The sequence below is a fragment of the Diabrotica virgifera genome, chromosome 1 (assembly GCF_917563875.1).
Source record: "Diabrotica virgifera virgifera chromosome 1, PGI_DIABVI_V3a".
NCBI classification, from domain to species: Eukaryota; Metazoa; Arthropoda; class Insecta; order Coleoptera; family Chrysomelidae; genus Diabrotica; species Diabrotica virgifera.
Genome location: NC_065443.1, coordinates 279,486,868 through 279,514,546, shown reverse-complemented (window position 1 = coordinate 279,514,546; position 27,679 = coordinate 279,486,868). Strand labels below are relative to the sequence as shown.

The 27,679-nt window shown below is 32.9% G+C and overlaps 2 protein-coding genes across 3 annotated transcripts in view; one reads left to right on the top strand and one right to left on the bottom strand.

The window, feature by feature from the left end:
* The window catches only part of LOC126879107 (uncharacterized), a 45,121-nt gene extending 24,103 nt beyond the window's left edge, over positions 1 to 21,018 (bottom strand). For both annotated transcript variants that reach the window (XM_050642052.1, XM_050642053.1), the window contains exons 1-4: positions 20,747 to 21,018; positions 5,287 to 5,438; positions 4,990 to 5,110; positions 4,022 to 4,156 (exon numbers count right to left, since the gene is read on the bottom strand). In XM_050642052.1, coding sequence (XP_050498009.1) covers positions 4,022 to 4,156; positions 4,990 to 5,110; positions 5,287 to 5,438; positions 20,747 to 20,892 — 554 coding nt within the window. In that variant the 5' untranslated portion in view covers positions 20,893 to 21,018. The remainder of the gene's footprint in view (positions 1 to 4,021; positions 4,157 to 4,989; positions 5,111 to 5,286; positions 5,439 to 20,746) is intronic.
* Positions 21,019 to 24,846: 3,828 nt separating this feature from the next.
* LOC126893438 (uncharacterized) lies at positions 24,847 to 26,001 on the top strand. The gene has a single exon (XM_050663639.1). The coding sequence runs from the start codon at positions 24,847 to 24,849 to the stop codon at positions 25,999 to 26,001; it is 1,155 nt and encodes a 384-aa protein (XP_050519596.1).
* The last annotated feature ends 1,678 nt before the right edge of the window (positions 26,002 to 27,679 follow it).

Below are 27,679 nucleotides of genomic sequence, written 5' to 3'. Positions count from 1 at the left end.
GGTTAGCTTTTCACGTCAAATGCATAATTTGAAATAGTCAAAGCCAAATAACGGAAAAACTTTGCATTTTTCAAGAAAAACTTACAGAATATTTTTTCAAGTATAGTTACGATTATTAGACCTTTCAAAAAAAAGTTTCTAGCATAAAAAGTGAGCGACTTATGATCAAAATAAGGTCGGTACCTACTTTTTTCTACGAAAAATTAGTGAAAACAACCCCCTAACTACCCTCCTAATTCAAATTGATCTTCGGACTTCTGTAATTCTTTTTATATATGTATTATCAATACACCCAAGAAGTTTGACCTACTTAAAATTTAGAAAAATTGGAATTTAAAGATAAAATGATTTTTTTCGTAAGACAGAAAATAAAGAAACATCTGCTCATGTTTGCATATGTGTGTATATTTCGTTGATTTTTCGCCAGTGTGTTCTACAGTTCGAAGGAAATAACATGTGCTCTGACAATTTTTGTACAATTATTCAATTGTGTTTATTATAGTAAATAAATTGGTTAGTATCTTTGAAAATTGGGATTTAACTGCAATCCCACTTTTTCTGGTTGCTCGGGGGATGATTGCAAGAATAACCCACCAGTTATAGAAAAAGACGAAGATGACATCGATCTCGATGAAGATGACTAAAAAACTATTTGTATTTGTAAATTCGTATTTTTGTGTAATTAAATGTTTTTGTACGTAATTCTACTTTTTTTCTGTATGGATCTATTAAATTACTTATAATAAAAATTGCAATGTTACTAAGGGTGATTTTTAAGGGTTGGAAATATTATGATATATCTTAAAGCATAAAACAATCATTATTTAACCAATCAAAACCAAATTTTACCCATATTAAGGTATACAATGTTTTTATATAATTTTTCATAATAAGGGGTAGTTTACTCCTTAAAAATAATCAACGCCCTTGAACATGATATAGAATCCCAAATTTTTATGCAAATTGATGCAAGCCGAAATCATTCTTTTAGGATAAATAAATTTTTTATATGGTATACTCCAACAAGGATGGTTTTAAGGCCGGTCGTCCATTGGAAGCGTAGTCGCGACTCGTAGGTAGCGCGTATACGTCCGTGTATGAGCGCTCATGCGCCTGAGCGACTGGTATCATCCACTGCAGGCGACTGTATACTACTTAGTTCGCGACTGTCAAACTTACTGTCGTCATCAAAAGAAAGTGTATTTTTGTGAATAGCTTATAAAATATACATAGAAAGCATAGTTTGCAAAGGAATAATTTATTACACAAATATGTATGTTATTTATTAACAACTTCAAAAAGGTTGTTACCTTTGTACAATGGCCTCCCCTTTAACGAGAATCGACTCTTCCATATATTGTTGGCGATTCAAATTTACACGAAATATTTACTATACTTTATTAGTATTTAATTACATTTTTTCCCAAATTGAAAAAAATCATTAAGTAATTTGTTAATAAAAATAATTTAAAGGTTTATGTAAATTTATATTTACTTGGTTTAGATGTAAGACGTTTATTATTGTAAAAATTTCAAATAAAAATTCTTTCGAAAATTTGTTAATCCTAAAACTATAAGAAGTACTTATTCACTTCTGTCGGCACTCCGCAAGTGCCACGCTCTATTTTTTTTTTTTTTTTCGTTTACATTGTAATTATATATATTATAAAATAATAATATTGAAAAACTCTTTTCACTAGCACCTACTTCTCTGCAACTTTCGACAACAATTTCCTTTGACCATCACATGAATGATATCTCTTGTCTTTCATGTTCCACGACGGAGGCTTTTCATAAACGGCACTAATCAGTTTTTCGTTATCAATTTCCATATCGAAAATAACACAATTATCGAAAATTAAAACAATATCAAAAATACCTGCGCAGATATTTATTGAAAACCAGTGTAGCATCAACATGCGATTACCAGCGACTAATCCCATTCTAGGGGGATCGGTCGCCAGTCGCTTCTGGTCGGCCGAGCCCGGTCGCTCAAAGTAGTTTGCAGTGGACGTTGTTTAGTTATATTTTATTTGTTAGGATTAGTCGCTTCTATACGGGCGTATACGTGCTACCTTCGAGTCGCGCGACTACGCTTCCAATGGACGACCGGCCTAAGAGTTAAAATATTATGATATATCATAATGAAAACAATCATTATTTAACAAAAATAAAGGCATTTAAAAAAGGCATAAGACAATCATTATTCAACTAATAAAAACCAAATGTTGATCATATTAAAGTTTAAAATGTTATTATATTCTTTTTACAATTAGTGGTATTTATCACCCTTAAAAAATCAAAAGCGTACAACGGCTCAATTATAGAAAATTAACTAGAGGGTAAAATGAATCTAATCCCAAATTTTTTTACAAATCGATGCTGGACGAAAAAATTGCAAGGTTTTGCCATTTTTTCAGCTTAATTTCCTGGCCTATATGTTCAAATCTTGATAAGTAGGTAGTTGAAACGGTCAAAACAAACAGACAGGAATAGTCAACTCAAACTAGTAAAAGTTGAATTAAATTTTTCAAATCAACTTTTACTGCTTGTTTTAGTTGGAGTTGACTCGAACTAGGAATAGTCAGCTCTAACTGAGAATCAACTTGAACTGTAATATAAATACTGATAAAATCGGTTCTTATAATATACGGATCAGAGACATGGACACTGTCGAAAAGCGATGAGAACTTATTATATAGGTACGTTTGAACGAAAAAAACCTTAGACACATATACAGGGTGTCCCGGAAAATAGTGCGTTCCTTAAATGTATAGGTAGAAGGCACCATGTAGAACAAAAAACTCTTATAACATTTTTTTCTAAATGCAACCGTTTGACCAAAAAATTAAAATGTATTTTGGTAGGCAAATTTAAATCTGACAACTATGTGCGGTACGCAAATTTAAGCATAGACAGTCCCATGTAAATAAATAGATAGAAGATAGATAGTAAACAGATAGTTTTAAAGAATCCTGTTTAGTGTCAATGCCGAAAATGTTTTCGAATAGTGAGTGTATTACCTATTATGTTATTACCTATGAATGGTGTTTGTGAAAGGTTACTTGAAACATCTATTCGGTATAATAATTATTTTCAAGTAAGTACAATTTAGTTATTTCAGTTCACAAGTAAACAAATTACTGAGACATTATCTGGTGTATTTAAGTTCCACTGTAAACTATTAAAACTGTGTAATTCAGTTAAAGCCCTCAGCAATACTCAGCATTCAACCCATTTAAACCTTACTAAATACATAATACTACGTTTAGTTAAAAGATGTGTTTTTATGTTAAAAGATGTGTAATTCGTTTAAAATTATGCAATAGGTATTTCAATACATTTCAAAAGAAAATCATTTTAGTAAACAAATAGTAAATACATAAGTATTACCTACTATTAGGTTGGATTATTTTAAATACTGTAAATCACAATCACAAACGAGTTCTTATTATCTGTTATTATTCCGTAGTGCGTACGATGTTGCCAGTTTATTAAAATTTCCAAACATTAAAATACAGGTATATGGAAAACAATGTTAACTTTTTTTTGGAAACGGTTAACTTTAGAAAAAAATGGTATAGGACTTTTTTGTTTCAAATTGTGTATTCTCTCCATACCTTAAAGGAACGCACTATTTTCCGGGACACCCTGTATAAGGGGGTGAAAGAAAATGACATATGACGCAGAAGATATAATTTTCAACTATACGCAGCATACAACGAACCCGACGTTATAACATCCATAAAGATCGGACGTCTGCGCTGGATGGGCCATGTTGAACGGATGTTGGAGACCGAAACATCAAAACATATAATGAGGCAAACACCAGTAGGGAGAAGGTCAAAGGGAAGACCCAAACTTAGATACATGGAACAAGTGGAACAAGATCTGAAAACACTTGAGATTACACACTGGAAGAACAAAGCAAGGAATAGAACAGAATGGCGGAAAATCCTAGAACAAGCCAGGACCCAAAAAAGGTTGTCGAGCTACTGATGATGATGATTATTCTACTTACTGTGCATGTGGTGGCGTTACAAACTCGCTTCTTAAAAAGTGTCGTCTTAATCCCTTCAAGGTAAAATCCACTGTTAGAACCAATGCTTCAAATCCACTTTCTTCTGCTACTTTTGCAAAATCTTTAATCATCTCCCTGAAATTCATTTATGGTTTTAAACTAGGGCGGATCTGTATTGAGTAATTCTGATTTTGGCAGAAAAAGTTGTGTAATAAGTTTTGTTTAACTTTCCCCTTTCCCTGAATATTGTAACTGTAAAGTGGAAATACGGATAGTTGGAAATATAGTTGGAATATTGTTAACTGTAAAGTGGAAATACGGATAGTTGGAAATATAGCTGGATAGTCTTTTTATATGCAAAAAAAATGACATATACTACATATAGTTTTTGTTGTGGAAGATTTGAAAGTACATATTTTAATTGTTTTAAGAAATTTTAAAATATTAAATTGTGGATGGAGACCCCCATCCATAGTACCGTAAACGTTATAGTATCTACTCCTTGAAAATATATTCAGTGGAAAGGTGATTAATAGATCTTCAGATATTTTTTGGTCTCCCAAGTCTGCTGATTTAACTCCCCTGGACTTTTTATGGAGTAATTTAAAATAGGAAAGGGATTTGGAAAGGAATTTGGAAAGGATTCTTTTTTGAAGAATGCCAAAAAATTTCTTACTGTATAAATTACTAAATATTGTTCGTATTATTATTTCTAAAATTAATAATTATAATGCATTCGTTACGTACTTAAATTGTAGGCATATTAAAAAACATTAACAATTGAAAAGGTTATCATATGTTTGCAGATAGGAGAGATAAACTCAGTATTCGTCAATTATCACCAAACCTTAACTTTTATACTAATTTGCTATAATTGCATATTTGAATAAAACTTATAATTTAAAATAACATAACATTCTTCTGCATTGTAAAAAACAATGACACTACCCATGAGTAAAATTATTTACCTGCTTTGAAATATATACATTTGTAACCACTTCCTTCCATGTGGTGCCGCCTTTATAACCTCTTCAAAGGTAGAATTAGAATGTGAACTCAATATAAAAATGGTATCTAAATCCTGGGTAGCTGAAAGATATGTAATGAGTAAGTCATAAAAAATGTATTGTTTCGTCAATGCCCAGCGGTCCCTAGGGACTTTCATGGCATATGGGGAACTTCCTAAATCGGTCCCTAGGGACCACCATGGCGCTTAACGTGTTAACACAGAAATCGGCACAAAGTATACGAAAATATGAATTTACCTTTTGCAGTAGCACATTCTCCATCGCGATGTGCTAATTTATGAAAAGCTGTAGGAGATATCCCTATGGGAAATGCAACCGGCTTGCCCAAGATACTTATGGATAAATTTCTATTGTTTACTGGGCGCATATATTTCGGTCTGATCCGATATCTAAAACATATTATACGTATATGAGCCGAACTAATCAAAACCAAACCCATCAAATTAACGACTATAATCGGACAGTGAGACTTATTAAATCCAATAATATTCAACCTCATAGTAGATGAAGTGATCTTCTTAACAGAATAGTACAGGGGCGGCTCGTGCTAGTACAAGATGGTGAGGCACACTACACTTGAGGAATATTATTTTTGTGGTTAGCTTCTCTTTAATGGGCGAAAGGTCAATTTTGTGACGTCATAACGTGAGACCGTCTACAGAACATTGCTTTTCTTATTTAAACCCTTGCAAATCATATTAAATAAATATTTTATTGGCAAAAATAGCAACGAAAGCTCGGATACCATTTTACGTGGCAGGCTGGTATTTAGAGAGAGACAAATTATTTTCTGGTCAAGTCTGTGATAGGTTCATACTAATAGTAGCAGTTTTTTAGCTAATAATAATTACTAATACCACATATCAAAACAGTATGCATCACATATTTCGTCCTTCCTGGGTCTCATCAGCGTTGTACAGCCATATTAAGCAAAATTTACATTAGAAACTACATGAGAACAACGGACAACAACTGATTTTGTTGAAAAAATTCAGTTGCCAAAATGAAATTATTGTACGCAAACAATATATTTACCTACAAACACGTGATAATTTAATTTTAGAACCAATCTTATATTGTAAATCCTATTGAATATAGGGCAATACAAACAATCAAGAAACAAATTAATGTTTTATTATAAGATTGATTTTTATGTTAAATAAACTAAGGGTTAAATTTTGTTTTTTTTATATATATAAAAAGCTTAAAAGAAAATTAATTATTATGAAATTAAAATAATAAAATGAAAATAAATGAAATAAAGTTATTTTTACGAAATAAAAGGTATATATTGAGCACTGAGTTTTATTCAATCTTGTCCAAGTATACTTTAGCTCCTAGAGCATCTACAGGGGCATTTCGTCAAAAAGGAAGGTATCCTCGAATATCATTAATTGTCTGAAGTGGTGGCAACTTAAATTAACATATACCTAACAAATATTTGACGTACACTACACGAAGGACGAACAGATAAATTTGAGTGCAGGTAATTTTGGTACTTATACATTTTGAAGTTGGAGGTACAAACAGATAAATGTATCTGTTTGTACGTTACAGTGTTGTGTAGGTTACGTATTTGTTAGATATATGTTAATTTAAGTTACCACAACTTCATACAATTATTGACATTCGAGGATACCTTCCTTTTTTTTGACGAAATGCCCCTGAAGATGCTCTAGAAGCGAAAGGATACTTGAGCAAGATTAAATATATCTCACTGCTTGATATCTGCCTTTTATTTCGTAAAATTCATATATTCGAACCACTTCCTATTTTAAAGTTATTTTAGTAAAAACTTCATAAAATATAAATGATAAATAGAAAACGGAGTTCTAAATTCTTTTTTTTTTATTAATTAAAGAAACTTTGCGAGACTTCTGTTCTGAAAAATGATCTATTACCTCGTCTATAAAAGCGTTCTCATCCTGTGCTTTTATAAATGATTTTTCAATTGATATTTTTACCATATTACTCAATCGTGTCTACGCAGCTAAAAACCGGCATACACAGTTCTAAATCATTATCGCGAAAAAAGTCTCTATCTATCGTGAAAAAACGCAATAGTAGAGGATCTGATATAAGATCGAACTGCACCGATCTGCTTAATGGATAAAAATTATTGGATAATATCCATATATTATATGTAATTTAGTAGGTTATGTTAATATTTATAAAGTACAAGTGGTGCCTATCTCATTTTGTTGATCGTTTGATCGTTTTCAAGTTATAAATAGTTTAAAACTGAATAAAGAACGAAAGATGGCGATTTTCATGGCTCAAAATAAAGAGTAAATAATATTATTTTTGTAATCATCGAATACCTAAATTCAAGTTCAAACCTTCTTATATCAGGTCCCGGTAAAAATGTTTACCATGTTCTATTCTAAAATGTATTTTTTAAATTGTTAATGAGGAATTACACAAAATATACTTACAGGCAACAACCACTGTCAAATTACATACTAACAGTAATCGCATAAAAATAGAACGGGGGGTTAGACAAGGAGACCCAATGTCACCTAAACTTTTTAATACAGTCTTAGAACATGCTTTCAAGAGTTTGGATTGGATGACAAAGGGAATAAAAATAGATGGAGAATACCTAAACAACTTACGTTTCGCCGATGATATAGTCATAGTAGCTGAGAATCTAGGTATGGCAAGAGAGATGGTACAAGAATTCGTTGTAGCTACAGAAAATGTAGGTTTAAATATAAACATCTCAAAAACAAAAATAATGACAAATTTGGTACCCAACCAGAACATCAGTATTGGTGGGAAGGAAATAGAACTCGTAGATAGATATAAATACCTGGGACATGAAATTACGATAGGCAGGGATAACCAGACTCATGAGCTGAAGAGAAGAATCGGTCTTGGGTGGGCAGCATTTGGAAAACTGAGAGAAACTTTTAAAAGTGAGTTACCCACATGTCTAAAGAGAAAGGTATTCGATCAGTGCGTCCTCCCAGTCTTGACGTACGGATCAGAAACACTTACCTTAACTAAAGCCTCGGCTACCAAACTAAGAGTCACGCAGAGAAGAATGGAGCGGTCAATGATGCTAGGAATAACTCTGCGAGACAAAATCAGAAACGAAGAAATCAGGAGAAGAACAAAGGTGACTGACGTCATCGAGAGGATAGCCAGGTTGAAGTGGAGATGGGCAGGACACGTAGCCAGAATTACAGATGGGCGATGGACGAAGAGGTTATTGGAATGGAGGCCAAGAGAAGACAAGAGAAGCGTCGGTCGACCGCCTACAAGATGGACTGACGACTTAAGAAAGGTAAATAAAAACTGGATGAGGGCGGCGCAGGATAGATGGGGTTGGAAACGAGGGGAGGAGGCCTATGTTCAGCAGTGGACTTTTGAGGCTGGATGATGAATGAGGAAGGTTCCTTATAGGAAGACGGGCGATCGGGCTGCATTAACAACTAAAACCAATGCTTTAAAATGAAATAACTCCAAAATACTTATCAAGAACTGATAGACTAATGTTTAACTTGAATTTAGGTACTTTGTATTTTCAAAAATGATATTTTTTTCTTGTTTTCGAGCGTTGAAAATCGTCATCTTTCGATCTTTTTTCAGTTTTAAATTATTAACTCTAAAACGATCAACTTAAGAGAAAAATTAAAAAAGACGACGTTTTTTGTTTAGAATGATCCAAAAAATCTAAAATAATATCTGCCTGGGTCGGAATGTTTTTTAATTTATAGAAAGTCATTTTTTAATAATTAAATAATTATTATTCATTATAGTTTGAAGAAAATTAGATCGGACACCTCTTGCTTTTTTGCATTTTATAATTGTTAGCATACTAAATTACACATCCAATAATTTTTATCCATTAAACAGATCGGTGCAGTTCGACCCTATACGCTTAATATATCGTATTTTACACTAGAGAAGCATGCCTCAGGCAGGATATTTAATCGCCGCCGTTCGAAATTGTTTGAATTTTGTTGCTGGTCGGTCTAGTCCCTTTACGAAACCGTAAGCTAGACATAGAACCGATGCCGGCTGGCCAAGGCTTGCCTCTCCAGGGCCGTATCTATTTTTATTTTGTATCATAAAAATAAAGCTATTTAACAAATTTCAAAAAGTTAAATTGTATTTAATAAATTGATTATGGGATAAAGAAATAACGTAATTAGTGGATTGATAGACTGGTGAGGCACTGCCTCACCTGCCTCATAGGACCAGCCGCCACTGGAATAGTAGTCCAGGGTAATAAGCATTTTCTCGGGACACTCAAAGATCCAGGTAGCTGACTACTTTTTTTAGTTATTGTAGACCTATAGGAACAAAACCTACCTGTTTCCTGCCTAGAGTTCGCGTCCGTTTTTTAATGATTAACAATTTAGTGCAAAAATCGCGATTTTTTCGATTTTTTGCACTCTATTCAAAAACTAGATAGTTGACATAAAATTACAAAATTCAGTTTTTTAGAACATTGAAAAACCTTCAAAATACCGATTTTTGAAAGTTAAAAATTTAATTTGTTGCTACGCAAACTGCAAAATAATTGAAAATCGTTATTTGTTAATAACTTTTACTAAAACTACCTTCGAACTGTAGTGTTTCACCCAAGTTGGATATTGGGGTACTTAACAAACCCTCAAAATTTGAGACCGATCTATTAATTAGTTTAAGAGTTATTCTATTTGTTTATCCAAGAGACCTTTATTTTGCAATAAGATAAGACAGAAAATAATGAATATAGAGCAATTCTGAGTATGCCAAATGAACGTAGAAGAGTGATAATATCAAAATGTATTAAAAAAAAGATAAAAAAATAATTAACATAGTCAAAAATTATAATGAAAATTTTTTAAAATTTTGTAGTTTATAAACATTTAGAATAACTTTCAAAATATTGTCCGTAGAAACAATCTTTTATATAATATTCGAAAAGATATTATTTTAACACAAATTTTCAAATAAAAAAAATTAGCCTGGGCTCATTTGGGACAAAGTTAGCCATATGTTTTTTTTTAATTCACATCTAATTTGTTTATAATAATTAAGGAATCTCATTAATGCCATTTTAAAGAATGGGATTTGTATTTTTTCTTAAAAAATTTGCACAAACATTATACCTTTACAGCACCCTCTACGATTTTTCAAAAATGTAGTGCAAACGATTACTAGGAGGAACCTACAAATCCAGCGAGTTAAAATACTGAAAAAGCAATTTCAAACGAATATAATTTGCTGTATCTCCGGATCAACTCAATGGATTTTGATCTTTCTTTTTTTAATTGGTATGTAATTTTTACGTGTATTACAAATAAGCAATTTGTTTATAAATTTATTAATTAATAAACAGTCTAATTTGTTTAAACAATTCTTGAAAAAATATTTTTTTACAAAAATCTATTTTTTTAATCATAGTATCATTAATGATCACAGAAAAAGTTAAAGTACACTTTAATAAATAAATGATTTTTATTAGATAATTATTTATTGAAGATAATTTATTTATTAAAGTATACCTTAACTTTTTCTATGATTAATAGGGGTAGTATGATTAAAATCATGGATTTTGGGAAAAAATTATTTTTTCAAAAATTGTTTAAACAAATTAGACTGTTTATTAATTAATAAATGTCTAGACAAATTGCATATTTGTAATGTACAGAACAATTACATACAGATTAAAAAAAGAACGATCAAAATATATTCAGTAGATCCCGAGATATAGAAAATGATAGTAGTTTTAAGTTGCTTTTTTTAGTTTTTGAACTCGTGCATTTGTCGGCTCCCAGCTCCCCCTTCACTTACCACGACTAGTCACCAATTGAACTGCATTTTTAAAAATTCGTGTAAAATACCAGCTTTTCTAATATGTAAAACGACTTTTTCTACGGACAATATTTTTAACGTTATTCTAAATATTTTTAAACTACAAAATTTCACAAATTTGGCATTAGGATTTTTGACTATATTAGATAATTTTTATGGTTTTTTAGTACATATTGATAGAATCAGTTTTCTACTTTTATTTGTCATACGCAGAATTGCCCTATCTTCATTATTTTCTGTCTTATGTTATTGCAAAATAAAGATCTCTGGGATAAACAATTAGAATAACTCTTAAACTAATTAATGGATTCGTTTCAAATTTTGAGGGTTTGTTAAGTACCCCAATACCCAATTTTGGGTGAAACACTAAAGTTATAAGCTAGTTTTAGAAAAAGTTATTAACAAATAACGATTATCACTTATTTTGCAGTTTGCGTAGCAACAAATTAACTTTTTAATTTAAAAAATAGGCATTTTGAAGGTTTTTCAGTGTTGTAAAAAATTAAATTTTGTAATTTTATGTCAACTATTTAGCTTTTGAATGGGGTGCAAAAATCGAATTAATCGCGATTTTTGCACTAAATTGTTAACAATTAAAAAACGGACGCGAACTCTATGCAGGAAACAGGTAGGTTTTCTTTCTATAGGTATACAATAACTAAAAAAGTAGTCAGCTACCTGGATCTTTGAATGTCCCGAACATGGTCTATTTCTAGCTTATTTCCTGGAGTATAAAGCAACCAATATGGACTAGCTGTTAACATAAAGAAGACCAAATTTATGGTAATTAGTAAAAAACCAATACTAAACGCTCAATTTACAATAAACCAACAAAATATCAAAAGAGTTGAGCAATATGTATACATATCTGGGCACGAATTTAAATAGCCAATGGGACCACTCAACAGAAATTAAACAGCAAATAATAAAAGCGAAAGCAGCATACGTTAGAATGAGACCCATTTTCAACAGTCGGAACATATCTTTAAAAAAAATACCGTTTGTTGAAATGCTACATGTTCACAGTTCTGCTCTACGGAATGGAAGCGTGGACACTAACTGCTGCATCTATAAATTGGTTCGAAGCTTTCGAAATGTGGTGTTATAGGCGCATCTTACGTATATCCTGGATTGACCGAATTACTAATGTGGAAGTCCTGCGTAGAATGGGAAAGAGTGTGAAATTCTCTTCTTCTTCTTCTTTTATATAGGCAGTACTGAGTGTTTTTCTTCAACGGTGCCTTTAATTCTGCCCCTAAGTTGTCATTCCATCTTTTCCTTGGGCGTCCTATACTTCTCCTGCCTAAGGGTGACCTTCTTTTCTGTTCTTTACCCAGGTATTTATATTGTCTACCCCACATATGCGTCTGATTTCCTCACTTCTTACCCTATCCTGTAGTCCTTTTCCAGCAATCCTTCTTAAGATCTTCATTTCGTTGGTTTCCAGATGTCTTCGTGTTTTGCTTGTATCTGGTCTTGTTTCGACCGTGTAAGTCATAACTGGCCTAATAACTGACTTATATATTCGGGCCTTTGTTTCCAATCTTAGGTGTTTGTTTTTCCAAATTGTGTCGTTTAGGCATCCGGCCGTTCTACTGGCTTTAATTATTTGGTCTTTTACCTCTTCTTCGATATTGTTGTCGGCTGATAGATTAATTCCCAGATATTTGAAAGTCATTACTTGTTGTATAATTTGATTGTCTAACTCCATTTTGCACCTTATTGGTTCTTTGGCAATTACTAAGCTTTTTGTTTTTTGGGCTGATATTTTCATATTCATTTCTTTTGCGTTAATGTTGAATTCGTGCAATAATCTTTGTAGGTCGTCTTCGCACTCGAAGTCATCAAACACGGTGTCATCAGCGTAACAGAGTATTTTTATCTCTCTATTGCCCATTTTGTACCCTCTTTTTTTCTTCACTTGTTTTATTATTGCATCCAACATTATGTTAAACAGTAGAGGGCTTAGTGAATCTCCTTGCCTGATTCCTGTGTTTGTTTCTATGGGTTCTGTTATTATTCCATTGACTTTCATTTCTATTCTATTTCTTAATGTTTTCTATCAGTTTTATGATATCCAGTGGTAAATTTTTGTCATATAGTAGGTGTATCACATCTTTTAATTGGATTCTATCAAACACTTTCTCTAGGTCTATGAAACAGAAAAAGGCTGGTTTGTTATATTCTAATGATTTCTCCGCTATTTGCCTTATCACAAAAACTGCATCGTTACAGGATCTTCTACTTCTAAATCCTTGTTGTTCATCCGATATATTTATGCACGCCATTATTTTCTCCATAAGTATTTTTGTTGTGAGTTTCAGTCTAGTGCTCAGTAAATTTATCCCTCTATAGTTACTGGAGTCTGCCCTATCACTTTTCCTTAATAACGCTATCATTTGAGTGGCTCTCCATTCTTCTGGAATTCTTCCTGTATTTATTATTTTACTTATAAGGATATTCAGTTCTTTGTAAAGTCTATCTCCTCCGTATTTTAAAAGTTCATTAGCTATTCTATCTTTCCCAGGAACTTTTCGATTTTTCATCTTTTTTAAGGCGTTCTTGATATATTCCTCTTTAATTTCTGTTTGCTCATCCGATTCTAATCTTGGTGTTTCCAGTTCTTCGTGATTAGCTCTTTGATAGAGGTTTTTTAGGTAAGTTGTCCATGTATCTGTATCAATATGTTTTACTTCTATCAATTCTTTCATCTCTGCTCTTTGACCTATTATCATTTTCCATATTTCCTTTTGCATCCCATAAAAGTCGTGCTCCATTACTTTTGAAAATGCTTCCCAATGTTCTGTTTTCTTCCTTCTTACTATTGAGTTTAATTCATTTCGTACTCTTTTATAATCTTCATATGTTTGTCTCGTTCTTTTGGACTTGTATTCTAGGTAGATTTTCTTTTTTTCTTGGCATTTTAATTTTATTTCTTCACAGAATCATACTGTTCTCCTTTTCCTTCGTATATGTTTACTTATCTTACGTTCTCCAAGTGCTTCCGTTGTTGCCATTTTAATATTATCTCTGATCTTCCTCCAACTTTCTTCAAGTACTTTTTGCAGTCTTCTCTGGTATAGATCTCGTGTTGACAATTCTCGTAGCTGTTCTACCTTTATTCTTGTCTCAGATTCTCATAAGCATCAAAACAAAACAAAAATAGAATATCTAGGACATGTAATGAGAAATCAAGAACGTTACGGCCTTCTCCAACTGATTCTCCAAGGGAAGGTAAATGGTAAAAGAGGAACGGGAAGAAGACGCATTTCCTGGCTTCAAAATTTACGAAAGTGGTATAACACAAACCACTGAATTGTTCCGCGCTGCGGTAAACAAAGTCAAGATAGCCATGATGAAGAAAATATTCTTAAGGTGCCGTGCATTTCTGAGTAGGCGTCCATCGTACATTGTCTTGTCAGGTGAGATGTTAGTTAGTCAGGATTAAATAATTTTATTTTTAGCAGTAAATTGCGAATCAATCATTGTACTAAAAATTGCGAAGCATTTACAGCCATGACATCTTTTTACGTTCCAGACCCCTCTTACCTTCTATCTTTCCTTCGAGTATCAGTTGCTGAAAAGTGTATAGTTCTCCTCGTAATATGTGCCCTAAGTAGGTATGCAGTCTTATTACTTTTAACATAATTAAAAAGTTCCCTATCCTGTAAGCCCGCTCTTCTTAGTACTTCCTCATTTCTGACTCTGTCCGTCCATGATATTCTAAGCATTTGACGCAGGTACCATATTTCAAAGACTTCAAGTTTGTTAATGGAACTGGCCTTTAACGTCCATGCTTTCATTCTGCACAAGAGCAAGGCGAAACGTAACTCTTTAAGATTAAGTGATAAAACAATTAAAAAATACGACTTCGAACAAAAACTGGAACAGTGGAGACAAGCTATTGAGGAAAAAGGTTTAAAACTTAGTAGAATAAAAATAAAGTATTTGGAATGTTCATTTAAAGATGGAGTTATTGCAAATAAGCTGATATCTTTGGATGGTGAAATATTCGTGAAAATTAATAGTTTTAAATACCTAAGATTAATATTACAGAGTAATAAGTAAATAGATGAAGATGCATGCAGTAGAATTAGAGTTGGATGGATGAAGTGGAAGGAAGCGATTGGTGAGTTGTGTGACAGAAAAATTCCAATGAAGCTAAAGGTAAAATTTTATAAAACAACCACCAGACTGTCTATGATATATGGAATTGAATGTTGAGCAGTAGAAAAGAAAGAGGATTCACGAACGCATGGGGAAATGAGGATGCTTAGCAGGTCCGCCGAGAGGGCGGTACAGCCGGTACATTTTACCGGGGCCCGGCGTCGACCAGACCAAAGACGCAATGTTTCCCTTCTTTTTTGCTCGTCACTTTATGTGCGTAATGCGTTTAATTAATACTCGGACTCGGCTATATTTAATATGACTTTTACATCTATTTTGAATATCTTGAATTGTACGAACATCTTCGACAACTATTTCAAGAATGCATAAACACAAACCAAATCCCTATATAATGGAAAACATCATATCTCAGTACCATACATAAAATGGGTGATACAATAAATTGTGAAAATTCCAAGGAATAGCTATAATCGGATCTATGAGTAGAATAAATGGAAATGTTTTGAAGAATCGAATCGAGAAAGATTATTTAGATTCTGAAGTAGACGAACAAGCAAGATTTCGTATGGCTCGATCCACTATTGACCACATTTTCTCCTTATAGTCTAGGCGCCAAATAGAGGTCACCGTGTCATATTCAATTCTGATGGACAAACTCAACGGTTTCTTATGGATTTTTGGCTGCTGATTACGAATTTCGAGGGGGGAATTCGATCCGAGTGGTCAAAAAATTGTTATAAACAATTTAATTGTTTATAAATTGTTTATAAGGCTCTAGCTCATTAACTAAAAGAGATAAAAAATGTTTCAAATAAAATTTGTTCCTTAATAAAAAACGAAAAAACAACCGTTTACTAAACTCAAATCTAACAATTAGAACTCAAGATATTGTAAAATTAGTGCACAATGCAAATTGGAAATTGCAAAATAAGTATTTTTCGAAGCTTTATCGATCGTAACTCGGCTTCTACGCATGAAAATGAGCCTTAGAAGGTGTCGTTTTAAAGCTTAATTAACAGACTTCCAAACAAAGTTTGTTAAATTACTTGATCTTCATTTGTTTTAAAGTTATACCCGTTTGAAATTACAATTTTCTTAAAAATATTGTACATTCATTTGTTTATAAGGGTTTCAAGCAAATTTGAGCTAAAACATTTATACTTTAATGAACAATAATGATAGAAAAACTCAAAAGGAACAATTTGAGGTTCTGAAAATGTTCATAAGTTTATTTTTGGCCAAGATGTCGATATTTTAATGGCGCGCTATGAGGCGGAAGATCGGCTTACAGTCAATTAAGTATTTTTCGCTGCTCTATCGATCGTAACTTGGCTTCTACGCAGTAAAATGAGCTTTTCATAGTCTCATTTTAAAGCTTAATTAATAGACTTCCAAACAAAGTTGTGAAATTACTTTATCTTCATTTGTTCTAAAGTTATACTCGTTTGAAGTTATAATTTTCTTAAATAATTTGTACATTAATTTTTGTATAAGGGTTTTTAGTAAATTTGAGCAATAAACATTTATACTTTAATTAAAACTAATAATAGAAAAACTAAGAAGGTGTATTTTGAGTTTAGGAAAGTGTTCGTAGGTTTTTTTTGGCCAAGATATTGATAATATAATAGCACGCTCTGAGGCTCAAGATCAACTCACAGTCAAGTAATAAATATCATGGTAAATATACCGATCGACTGCTCTCGTGTTACACTATTTTGCTCAGGAAGCCTTGACTATTCTTAATATGTCTATCAATGTCTACAATAATATAATATACTACTGTCAATTCTGTCTATTTGTTACAACAAAGTCATTGTCTCTTAATAGTGTAATGTGATATTGATTCGTTGCAATAATGAATAATTTAGTTAATAATAAATTATGTATTATATGTCAAAAAAATATCAACATCAAAGTGTCTTCTACTGAGAACGGTTGTGCACGTATAATTGAAACAGCAAATATTCATAAAGATTTTTCTCTTGTTTTCTCTTGTTGAAGGAGGCATTCCTCTTGTTAAAGATATGCCACCAACATCAAACTCAATCCACTTACATATAAAACGAGCATTTTATGTGGTGTACACACAATTAACGTGCCTCGAAGATTCTGCAAAAGAACTTGATCCACTTGTATATGGATATCTTATAGATAATGAAACTCTGAAGCCCAAAAAGTTTTAATTTTAATGCCTTCAAAATCAGATTTAGTACCACCATGTGTCTGTAAAAATTACTCGAAGAATTTATGCAGATGTAAAAGAGCTGAGATTCCCTGTATATCTCGATGCAGATGTATGAAAGAAAATGTTTGTAAAAATAGTAATAATAAATAATATCAACTCACTTTTTAGTTATATTTCTGAAATATTAGTTTTTAATGAGTTTTTTTTCTCATTTAGCACAAAAAAATAGAAGACAAATTAAATAGAATGAAAGGTGATACGAGATACAGTATGATGATTTAATTATAAGAAGTATAAGATAAAATTTTATTAGGATCTTCAAAAATGAAAAATGAAGATAACGTATATATACATAGAAATTATAATTTGCATCGAGATCTTAGCGCGTGAACCTTTACGCTGTGAGCCAATTTTGCGCCTCATAGCGCGCCATTAAAATATCGACATCTTAGCCAAAAATAAACTTACGAACAGTTTCATAAGCTCAAATTGTTCCTTTTGAGTTTTTCTATCATTATTGTTAATTAAAGTGTAAATGTTTATTGCTCAAATTTGCTTGAAACCCTTATAAACAAATGAATGTACAATATTTTTAAGAAAATTATAACTTCAAACGGGTATAACTTTAAAACAAATGAAGATCAAATAATTTAACAAACTTTGTTTGGAAGCCTCTTAATTAAGCTTTAAAAGGACACCTTATAAGGCTCATTTACATGCGTAGGAGCCGAGTTACGATCGATAAAGCTTCAAAAAATACTTATTTTGCAATTTGCAATTTGCATTGTGCACTTATTTTACAATATCTTGAGTTATAATTGTCGGATTTAAGTTTAGTAAACGGTGGTTTCTTCGTTTTTTATTATGTAACAAATTTTATTTGAAACATTTTTTTGTATCTTTTTTAGTTTATGAGCCAGAGCCTTATAAACAATTTATAAACAATTGAATTGTTTATAACAATTTTTTGACCACTCGGATCGAAATCCCCACTCGAAATTCGTAATCAGCAGCCAAAAATACATAAGAAACCGTTGAGTTTGTCCATCAGAATTGAAAATGACACGGTGACCTCTATTTGGCGCCTAAACTATTAACCTAGATACTAGAAAAAAGATGGCACGGAATTATGAAATTCATATTAGTGCAGCCGATATGTGAAACAATTGTGCATTTAACGATAGAAGTACATAATTTGGACCACATATACTGTACATATAAAGGTTCAAATTTAGATATGAGGCCATCTCAGATTTTGCCTTTTACAAAAATGGCGGGGATTCAAAATGGCGACTATACATTGTGACTAATAGCACGATAACTTTTGAACCAGACTTCAGATTTCAACCAAATTTGGTACATAGGTTCTTTTTTTGATGTATAAGATCGAGGTCTTGAACCGGAGGAATCGGTTTACCAGAAGTTGTGGTTTTCCTAGTTTTTATCTAAAAATATGCTGTTTTTTTTTTCAATTCTTTCACCCTGTATATATCAATTTTTCAAAAAGTTAATAACGCCATTAAAAAGAGTGTAATAATATTTTTTAGGAAATATTTTGAACTTTTCAGTTGTGTTAATTACCATTTAATAAATGCATAACGTATGTTCACCTGTACCTATTGGCGGCAGATTCATTTTGAATGCCCGCCATTTTTGTAAAAGACTAAATCTGAGATGGCCTCATATCTGAATTTGAATCTTTGTATGTGTAGTATGTGTGGTCCAAATTTATTCTTCTACCATTAAATGTACAATAATTCTAGTATGTATTATTATTTGCACGAATCTGTCGCACATAGGTACCTACATGTGAAGATACGTTATGTATGTATTAAATGGTAATTAATATAACTAAAGAGTTCAAAATATTTCCTAAAAAATATTTTTACGCCCTTTTCAACGCCGGTATCACCTTTTTGAAAAATTAATATATACAGGGTGAAAGAATTGAAAAAGAAACAACATATTTTTACATAAAAAAAAACAGTAAAAACACAAATTTTGGTAAACCGATTCTTTCGGTTTAAGACCTCGATATTATTCATCAAAAAAAGAACCTACATACCAAATTTGGTTGAAATCTGACATCTCGTTCAAAAGTTATCATGCTATTAGTCACATATGTATAGTCGCCATTTTGAATGCCGCCATTTTTGTACAAGGAACAAAAACTGAGATGGCCTCGTATCTAAATTTGAACCTCCATATGTGTAGTATATGTGGTCCAAATTATATGCTCCTACCAGTAAATGCACACCATAATTCTTTAATATTTGCACGAATCTGCCGCACATATATGTACATGTGAAGATACGTTATACATTTATTAAATGGTAATCATCATAACTAAAAAGTTCAAAATATTTCCTAGAAAATATTTTTACGCTCTTTTTAATGGCCGTATTAACTATTTGAACAATTAATACCTACAGGGTGAAATAATTGAAAGAAAAACAACATATTTTTACATAAAAACCAGGAAAAACACAACTTCTGGTAAAGCAATTCTTCCGGTTCAAGAACTCGATCTTATACATCAAAAAAAGAACCTATATACCAAATTTGGTTGAAATCTGAAGTCTCGTTCAAAAGTTATCGTGCTTTTAGTCACATATGTATAGTCGCCATTTTGAATCCCCGCCATTTTTGTAAAAGGCAAAATCTAAGATGGCCTCCTATCTAGTTTTTAAGCTTTATATGTGTAGTATATGTGGTCCAAATTATATGCTTCTATCATTAAATGCACAATTCTTATAATATTTGCACGAATCTGCCGCACTAATATGAGCCAAGATAGAAACTTATGAAGAAATATAATTAGAGAAGCCGACCCCACAAAGGGTTAAAGGCAAAGAAAATGATAATGATGATGAAACATAAATATATCTACAGTTATAATTTCGTACATTGTGTTTGATATCCTGTAATAGTTATTTTCCTAACAAGTGCAGAAAGTCACTCTTTTCCGCACGCGACTGCAGTTTGCCGAACGACGCGAAGCGGGAGTTTGGCAAGCAGTCGAGTGCGGAAAAGAGACTTTCTGCAAGAGTTAGGAACAATATTTTTTCTAAGAGTCTTTAAAAAATTACCAAAATTAATTTAATTAATATGAAAATACATACACAAATTAATTCTTTGACAAGGTTGTCAAAACCAAACTTTCAATATAATTAGTTAGCATGACGACGATCTTGGTTTCCATGACGATGATTCAAAACGACTGTTATTGTCTACCGATTTGACTTTCGAATATTATGTCAAAATAATTTTATTTCATCGAATTGTCGCGTTAATTTCATTAAAACAGGAACACAATAAGATATATTTGAAATAAATTAGTAAATAATATCTAAATATTAGTTTATTGCATGTATTATAATTACTTTAAGGCCATATTAACATATTCTCTAAATTAACACGCGTGCGGAAAAGTAAAAACCGCGTGCGGAAAAGTAACACGCGTGCGGAAAAGTAACACGCGTGCGGAAAAGTGGAACTTTCTAAACTAAAATGCGTGCGCGAAAGTAGACATTTTTGCACGCTCGTAGAAAAAATTAAAATTAAATCTCATACTTGTTAAAACCTGTTTTATTCCATTCCAAAGTCTTTTCTTCTCCAGCGCCTCCATGATAGTATTCGAAATACATATGGGATAAGTTATTTCTTGCGTATTCTTCATAATCGTTAACACAGACAAGATTTTGCACAGATTTAGACATTCTTATTATACTTTGAATAGAAATTGCACACAGTAATCAACCGCACGTTCAAAAACTTTTTATACTTATTATTTATATTTCTTAGTCTTATCTGCAGAACTTTTTTTTATTATACGTATAACATAAGCTGACTTTATGCAATTATTATCATGTTTATATCTTAACTGAATTTATTTAGTATTAACTATGTAGGGGAAAGTTAAGCAGACTATTTTTTGTTAATAGTTTCTTATCAAATTTTACATAGTTTTCTTTTATAAATATATAAAGCGTAAATTTCATCTTAGAGGTCTAAATATTATGTTTAGTAGATTTTATGATAATTTTACGTATAATAAGGCCAGCATAAATAAACAAGGGTGTAGCGGGAATGGATGCGACTAATGCGTGGTATCATTTAAAAATTATTTTTATGGTAGAGTTGACTCATCTCCTATATCATATTCAACACTGATGCTACTGTTCAAAAATATAGCCCCTACCTTTCCAAATCTTCTTCGTCATTCAGTTTGTCCTATCGATCGACAACCGTTACTAGATTTTTGCATCAATTTTTTTTGGATCCTCATGAACTTCATTATTCCAGTTTTGGTCTACCAAAATTGGCCTATTGTCATTTCCACCACATGATTCGGTGTTCCTCTTTCTGTTAACTGTCCAATATTCAGTTCTGTATATCATAGTCGGTCTTATGTCTACTTTATAGAATTTCCCCTTCAGCTTCATTGCACCTTTTCTGTCACACAACATACCATTTGCTTCCTTCCACTTCATCCATCTAAACCTAATTCTACTGCATGCATCTCCATCTATCCCCTTACTACTTTACTACTCTATGATACCGATCCTAGGTACTTAAAATGATTACTTTTCACAATCATTTCATTGGCCGAAGATACCATTTTATTTGTAGTGATTCTATTTTTAAATGAACATTCCAAATATATAACATTCTGTTTTAATCCTTTTTTCAGTTTTTGCCATTTACTACTAATACTAAAACATTATCATACCTTAAGCAACCGGAAAAGTACCCTGTAGTTTCGCTATTATTTTATCCAAAACTAATGAGAATAAATAAGGAATAAGCACCGAGCCTTGGTGCAATCCTACTTTCACTTTATCAGTCTCTCCCACACTTGTTGTTACGCCCTCCTTTACATATTCACCGGGGACTCCTTTCTCATTGAGTGCCCACCACATAATCTCTCGAAGAACGTTATCATCATATACTCTCTTAAGATCAATGAATACCATATGTGCGTTATAACTGCCTTATAATGTAAATTACGTCTGCCAATTGAACTGAGTAGATGCAAAATTCACATTCTCCAAATTTTCATATTTTCAGTTATGTACACCTATCAATGAATTCGTCTTTTCAAGGCGAATCGAACCGTGATAATATTTCGAACCAAAACTCACATTTTAATATCCAAAAACCATACTGAAAATGAAGTTCTGAAACATAAGTCACATTATCCAACCCATGATTTCCAGCAAAATTAACATTCTCCAATTCGACCAATCACAGTGCGTAGGCAGGAGCGTCATTTGAAATTTTGATTGGGGGTTGGGGGGCAAGCATTATATATACAATACATTATATATGATGTAATGATGAAAATTGATGTATTTTTTGTAAATTTCAGTCATTTTCAGGGACAGGGGGGCAAATGCCCCCCTGACCTTATCAAATGACGCCCCTGTGCGTAGGGCGCATCATGTGATTGTCATCACTCTGGTGTTGTTTTGTCAACGGTTATTTGAACCTCACCTCACTTATTGCATTTACATTTGCTTGTAACAGTTGATTAATGCTTTTATGATTGTGATTTAAATAATTCGACTTTTATTACTAGTTAATAAACTATAATAAAAAATAACAATTAAAATTAAAATAAAATAATTTATTTAATGTTTTCATTTCTAACCCACAAAAATCATAACAATATAAATCACCTTATTTTTCTTGGTTCTAGTTTTTAATTTAAGTTTAAAATGTAAATAAAGCAAAGTTCAAATATTTTGCATAATAACATGAGATTTTGGTGCAAAACTCACAGTTAACCACTTTTGGAAATCCCATAAAATTGATTTGGTTGTTTAAATAGTTCGAAATCATGTCCCTTTTTTTCCCTTGTCGACGCCGGTGTTGTTCCTTGCTAGCATGTTATCGAAATTCACATGTGTCGCGAAGAAGAGAATCGGGCCACTTGAAATCCAAAAATTCTTCCCCTACGAGATAAGGGACGAGATGCCTTCAAAACTCGAATGTATACAGACGTGTAGTTAGCGAATTCGTTCGTTTGTTTTTTCGATCGTTGTCTCCAGCCAGACGGGGTAAGCTTAACCTAAGTTTAATTACCTTTATTATCCTTTATTGTTTTTTGAAATATTTACCAACCAATTTAATTTGAATTTGTGTATTATTATTATTGTATTGCGCTTATGGAGAAATTCCGCTTTCTCTCAATATTGGCTATCAGAAGGGATAAATTTTATAAGCAGGTGTTGTAATTAGTGTTTAATGCTTGTTTTTGATTTTATTACTTGTTTCGTTCAATGCCTGCTATAAGTAAACATACATTTGGTCCTTCGAGCCGGATGTGAATTATTTGTTATTTAGTTGATACCCATATTTAAATTTTAATGGTGGTTTGTCGTAATATATTTGTTTGATTCGTCGTAATTATAATATATTCGTCGTAATAGTAATATATTCGTTTGATTTGTCGTAGTATATTTCTAATATATAATTAATATATTAATTAATAATATATTTGTTTGATATCGGGATTAGGGAAAATTTTACTCGTGTCGCCAGCTTGTGCCATCTGGCCTGTTTTGCGTGACGAATCTTGTGGGTCATATTAAGTGGCAGTAGGGTCGTGTGTTTTATTATCCAGAAGTAGGTAGTTTTTTGAGTTTGGGTTCGTTGAATGAGTTTAAGATTTAATATCGCTTATCTCCGTTTAAGAAACCGTATTTTATTGCACTTTTGATCTTCGCTATTTTTAGAACAGTTAATATTATTTTATTTTTGGGTATTTCATCTCGGTTTGAAATTTTTATATAAAAAGTTAGAATGGATAAATGCAAAAAATTTAAATTCCTTCGACATAGAGCGCTTAATGATATTCAGTCGATTTATGATTTGGGTAGTAGAGCAGTGTCGAACTTGACTTTAAGGGCTTTGTTTAAAATCAGATTTAGCGGACTAGATGTGATCAAGGAGGAATTTTTAAAACAGCATACAGGTAATATTAATAATGTTTTGTTGGTACCGGATTCTGATGCGGAGGACGAAGAAAAGGTCTGAGAATTATTCTTGGATCTATTCTGCAAAATAAAAATTTATAAACGCGGAATTCTTCGGGTCACAGTCTGAAAGTCCAGGTCCAGCGTCTTGAGAAGCTCATCCATCTCACATTCGTCTCCCCAGGATAGAGCGCCCTCACTTTCAAGGAGATTTCAGAAATTTCGCATCCTTTTTAGACCTTTACAATTCGATAGTGCATAACAATGCAGCCCTAGGAAACGTAGGAAAATTCAAATATTTGAAAGGTTGTTTAGACGGGACTCCGTTTAGTTCGATTCGAAATTTGTCCATAACTAACGAGAATTACCAAGTGGCTTACGGTTTAATCGTCAAACGGTACACAGATGTTTGTCATTGTGCGACCGCCCATTGGGACGCGATAATGGGCGTTCAAAAAATCTCCACGGTTAATTCGAAAAATCTAGCAAAATTCGTAGACAACTTTTTAGAAAATTTAACCGCATTGAAAACCTTAGGTCTTCCCACCGAGCATTGGGATTTCATTATGTTCAATTTGCTTTTGTCCAAATTAGACGTTGATTCCATTAAGTTGTTTGAGTTGGAAAATAAATCTAATGAAATTTCGTCATTCAAAAAATTAGTAGCGTTCATCGAAACACAATACATAGCGTATGATAACTTATACAGTATACAGTAGTACATGTGAGGGAAAGAAGTCGTCGCGGGCCTCAACTAACACGGAACCAAAGGTCAACTCGAAATACCAGGCTAATGATTCAAGACATATTCGTAGTAGCTCGTCGTTCGTGACAAATTCGTCATCAGTATGTTGCGCTTTATGCAAACAAAGCCATTATCTCAAACAGTGTTTGTTGTTCTTGAAAAAATCGCCAAAAGAGAGATATCAGTTTTATAAAGAGCCTTCTTCCTGTTTTAAGTGTCTTAATCAGGCTAACCATTCAGTCAAGTCGTGTCCTAAATCCTTCAAATGTAGTAGTCATCTGCATAATAGTTTGTTGCACTTCGATAGAGACCGTTGCAATAGTCAGTGGTCCTCAGAAAATAATAGTCCAGGGACATCGGGAATCGAATCGTCTCCTGAAGTATCCCATTGTGCCGCTAGTTTTGTAGAAAAGAAACATGAAACCAAAAAGGAAATCTTGCTCGGTACTGTTTTGGTTCATGCAATTGACAGTAAAGGGTGTAAACAACCCATGAGATGTCTTCTTGATTCGGGTTCGATGAGTTCGTTCATTAGTCGAAAGGATGCCAATCGATTGGGATGGCCTAAAACTCCTTGCTCGTTCGAAATTACCGGACTCAATTCGATGCAAACGAAACTGAATCATGGGCAAATAAGTTTCTCTATCCAACCTCGTCATCAGGAGTCACCGGTGTTTCATTTAGTGGCTATTATTACAGATCGGGTTTGCTCGGATTTGCCCAGCACCCAAGTAAATGTTTCTGCTTGGAATTATATTAAAAATTTGAAGTTAGCTGATCCCAAATTTAATTGTAGTCAATCTGTCGATTTGTTAATTGGTTGTAGTATATTTTCGAAGGTGTTGTTAGAGGGTAAAATTGAAGGTAAACCGGGACAACCTGATGCCCTAAATACCGTTTTTGGATATATTTTGTTGTCACCAACTAGCACACCTAACCTTACGTCAACATCGCTTGTTTGTCTTTCAAATTTGGAAGACTCACTAGGCTCTTCGTTAAGGAAATTTTGGGAACTGGAGAACATACCGGAAGAGCCAGTTTCAGAACCGGAAGACGTTCTGTGCGAAACAATTTTTCGGGAAACACATAGTCGGGACATCTAGGGGAAATATGTTGTGTCTTTGCCTTTTCGTGAATCACCGCCTTGTTTAAGATATAGTTATGATGTTGCTTTAAACAGATTTATTTCATTAGAACGTCGCTTGTTTCGTCAGCCGAGTTTTCAAAAGGAATATTCGTCCTATATGCAGGAGTATACTGATTTAGGTCATATGCAATTGGTCTCTAAGGTCGAAAAGACAAAGTATTATATCCCACATCATTGTGTTGTTAAATCGGAAAGTGTCTCTACTAAAATTCGAGTGGTATATAATGCGTCTCAGAAAAGTCCCAGACTTGGTAAATCGTTGAATGATTGTTTATTAGTCGGTCCTAAGCTACAACAGGACATCGTCTCGCTTTTGTTAAATTTTAGACTTAATCGCTTTGCGTTGTGTGCAGATATTCGTCAGATGTATCGTAATATTTTAGTAGTTCCTGAGAATACGGGTTATCAAAGTGTGTTATGGAGATTTTCTAGCCTTGAGGAGATTCAGGAATATCGTTTGTTAACTGTCACTTTTGGAGTTGTATCCTCGCGGTATCTCGCTTAAAGAATCCTTCAACAACTAGTGTTGGACTAAGGCTCTCGTTTTCCTAAAGCCGCCTCGCTCGTTTGTAATGCTTCGTATATTGATGATTTTGTTTTCGGTGCTTCGACGCTCGAAGAAGCACAAAGTTTAGTTGAAGAATTAGTCGCTTTGTTGAAGTTAGGAGGCTTTGAGTTATGAAAATAGTGTTCGAATGAACCCAAATTGTCCCAATTTCCTGAATCGCATATTAATCCGCATTCTATTAATTTTGATCCAGACCAGAATCAAATGGTCCTTCTTTGAAAATCCTTGGTTTGAAGTGGATTACATAGTCCGATGTCTTTCAATTTGCAGTCAAATTGCAGGATGTCCCTTGTACTAAAAGATCGTTTTTATCCGAATTAGCTCGAATTTATGACCCTTGTGGTTATCTAACACCTATTACCTTTTTTATCAAACATTTAATCCAACAACTTTGGGCAACTGGTGTTGAATGGGATGATCGTCCTCCCTCAGAAATTATTCGTGTGTGGGAACAATATAAAAGTGAATTATCTCTTATTTCACTGTTTAAAATTCCTCGTTTTTTGAATATTTCCTCTTGTCCCATCTTACAACTTCATGGCTTTGCCGATGCCAGTGAAAAGGGATACGCTTGTGTCGTTTATATTCGTAGTATTGATAGTCGGAACATGGTTCAAGTTAATTTTACTTTGTGCCAAATCGAAAGTAGCTCCTATGAAACAGATTACAATATATACCTCGATTAGAATTATTGTTAGCCGCTGTTCATTTGGTCAAACTTATGTCGTTTGTGTCACAGTCGACGAAGAATACAATCTTTCAAAAGGTGTATGCTTGGGTAGACTCGCAAATAATATATTGCACTGGATTAAAAGTTCACCTTCTAGGTTTAAAATTTTCGTCGCAAATCGCATTTCGTATATCCAGACCCATAGTCAAAATTATTCGTGGCATTACATTGAATCTCAAAGTAATGCAACCGATGCGCCTTCGCGAGGCATGCTAACGGCCGCTTTTGTATCGAAACTAGACTGGTTGACAGGTCCTTCGTTTTTGTATAATGTTCCATTAATCTTTCCATTATAGTTATATGTTATATAACTTAACCAGGGTTTGGCATTGTGGC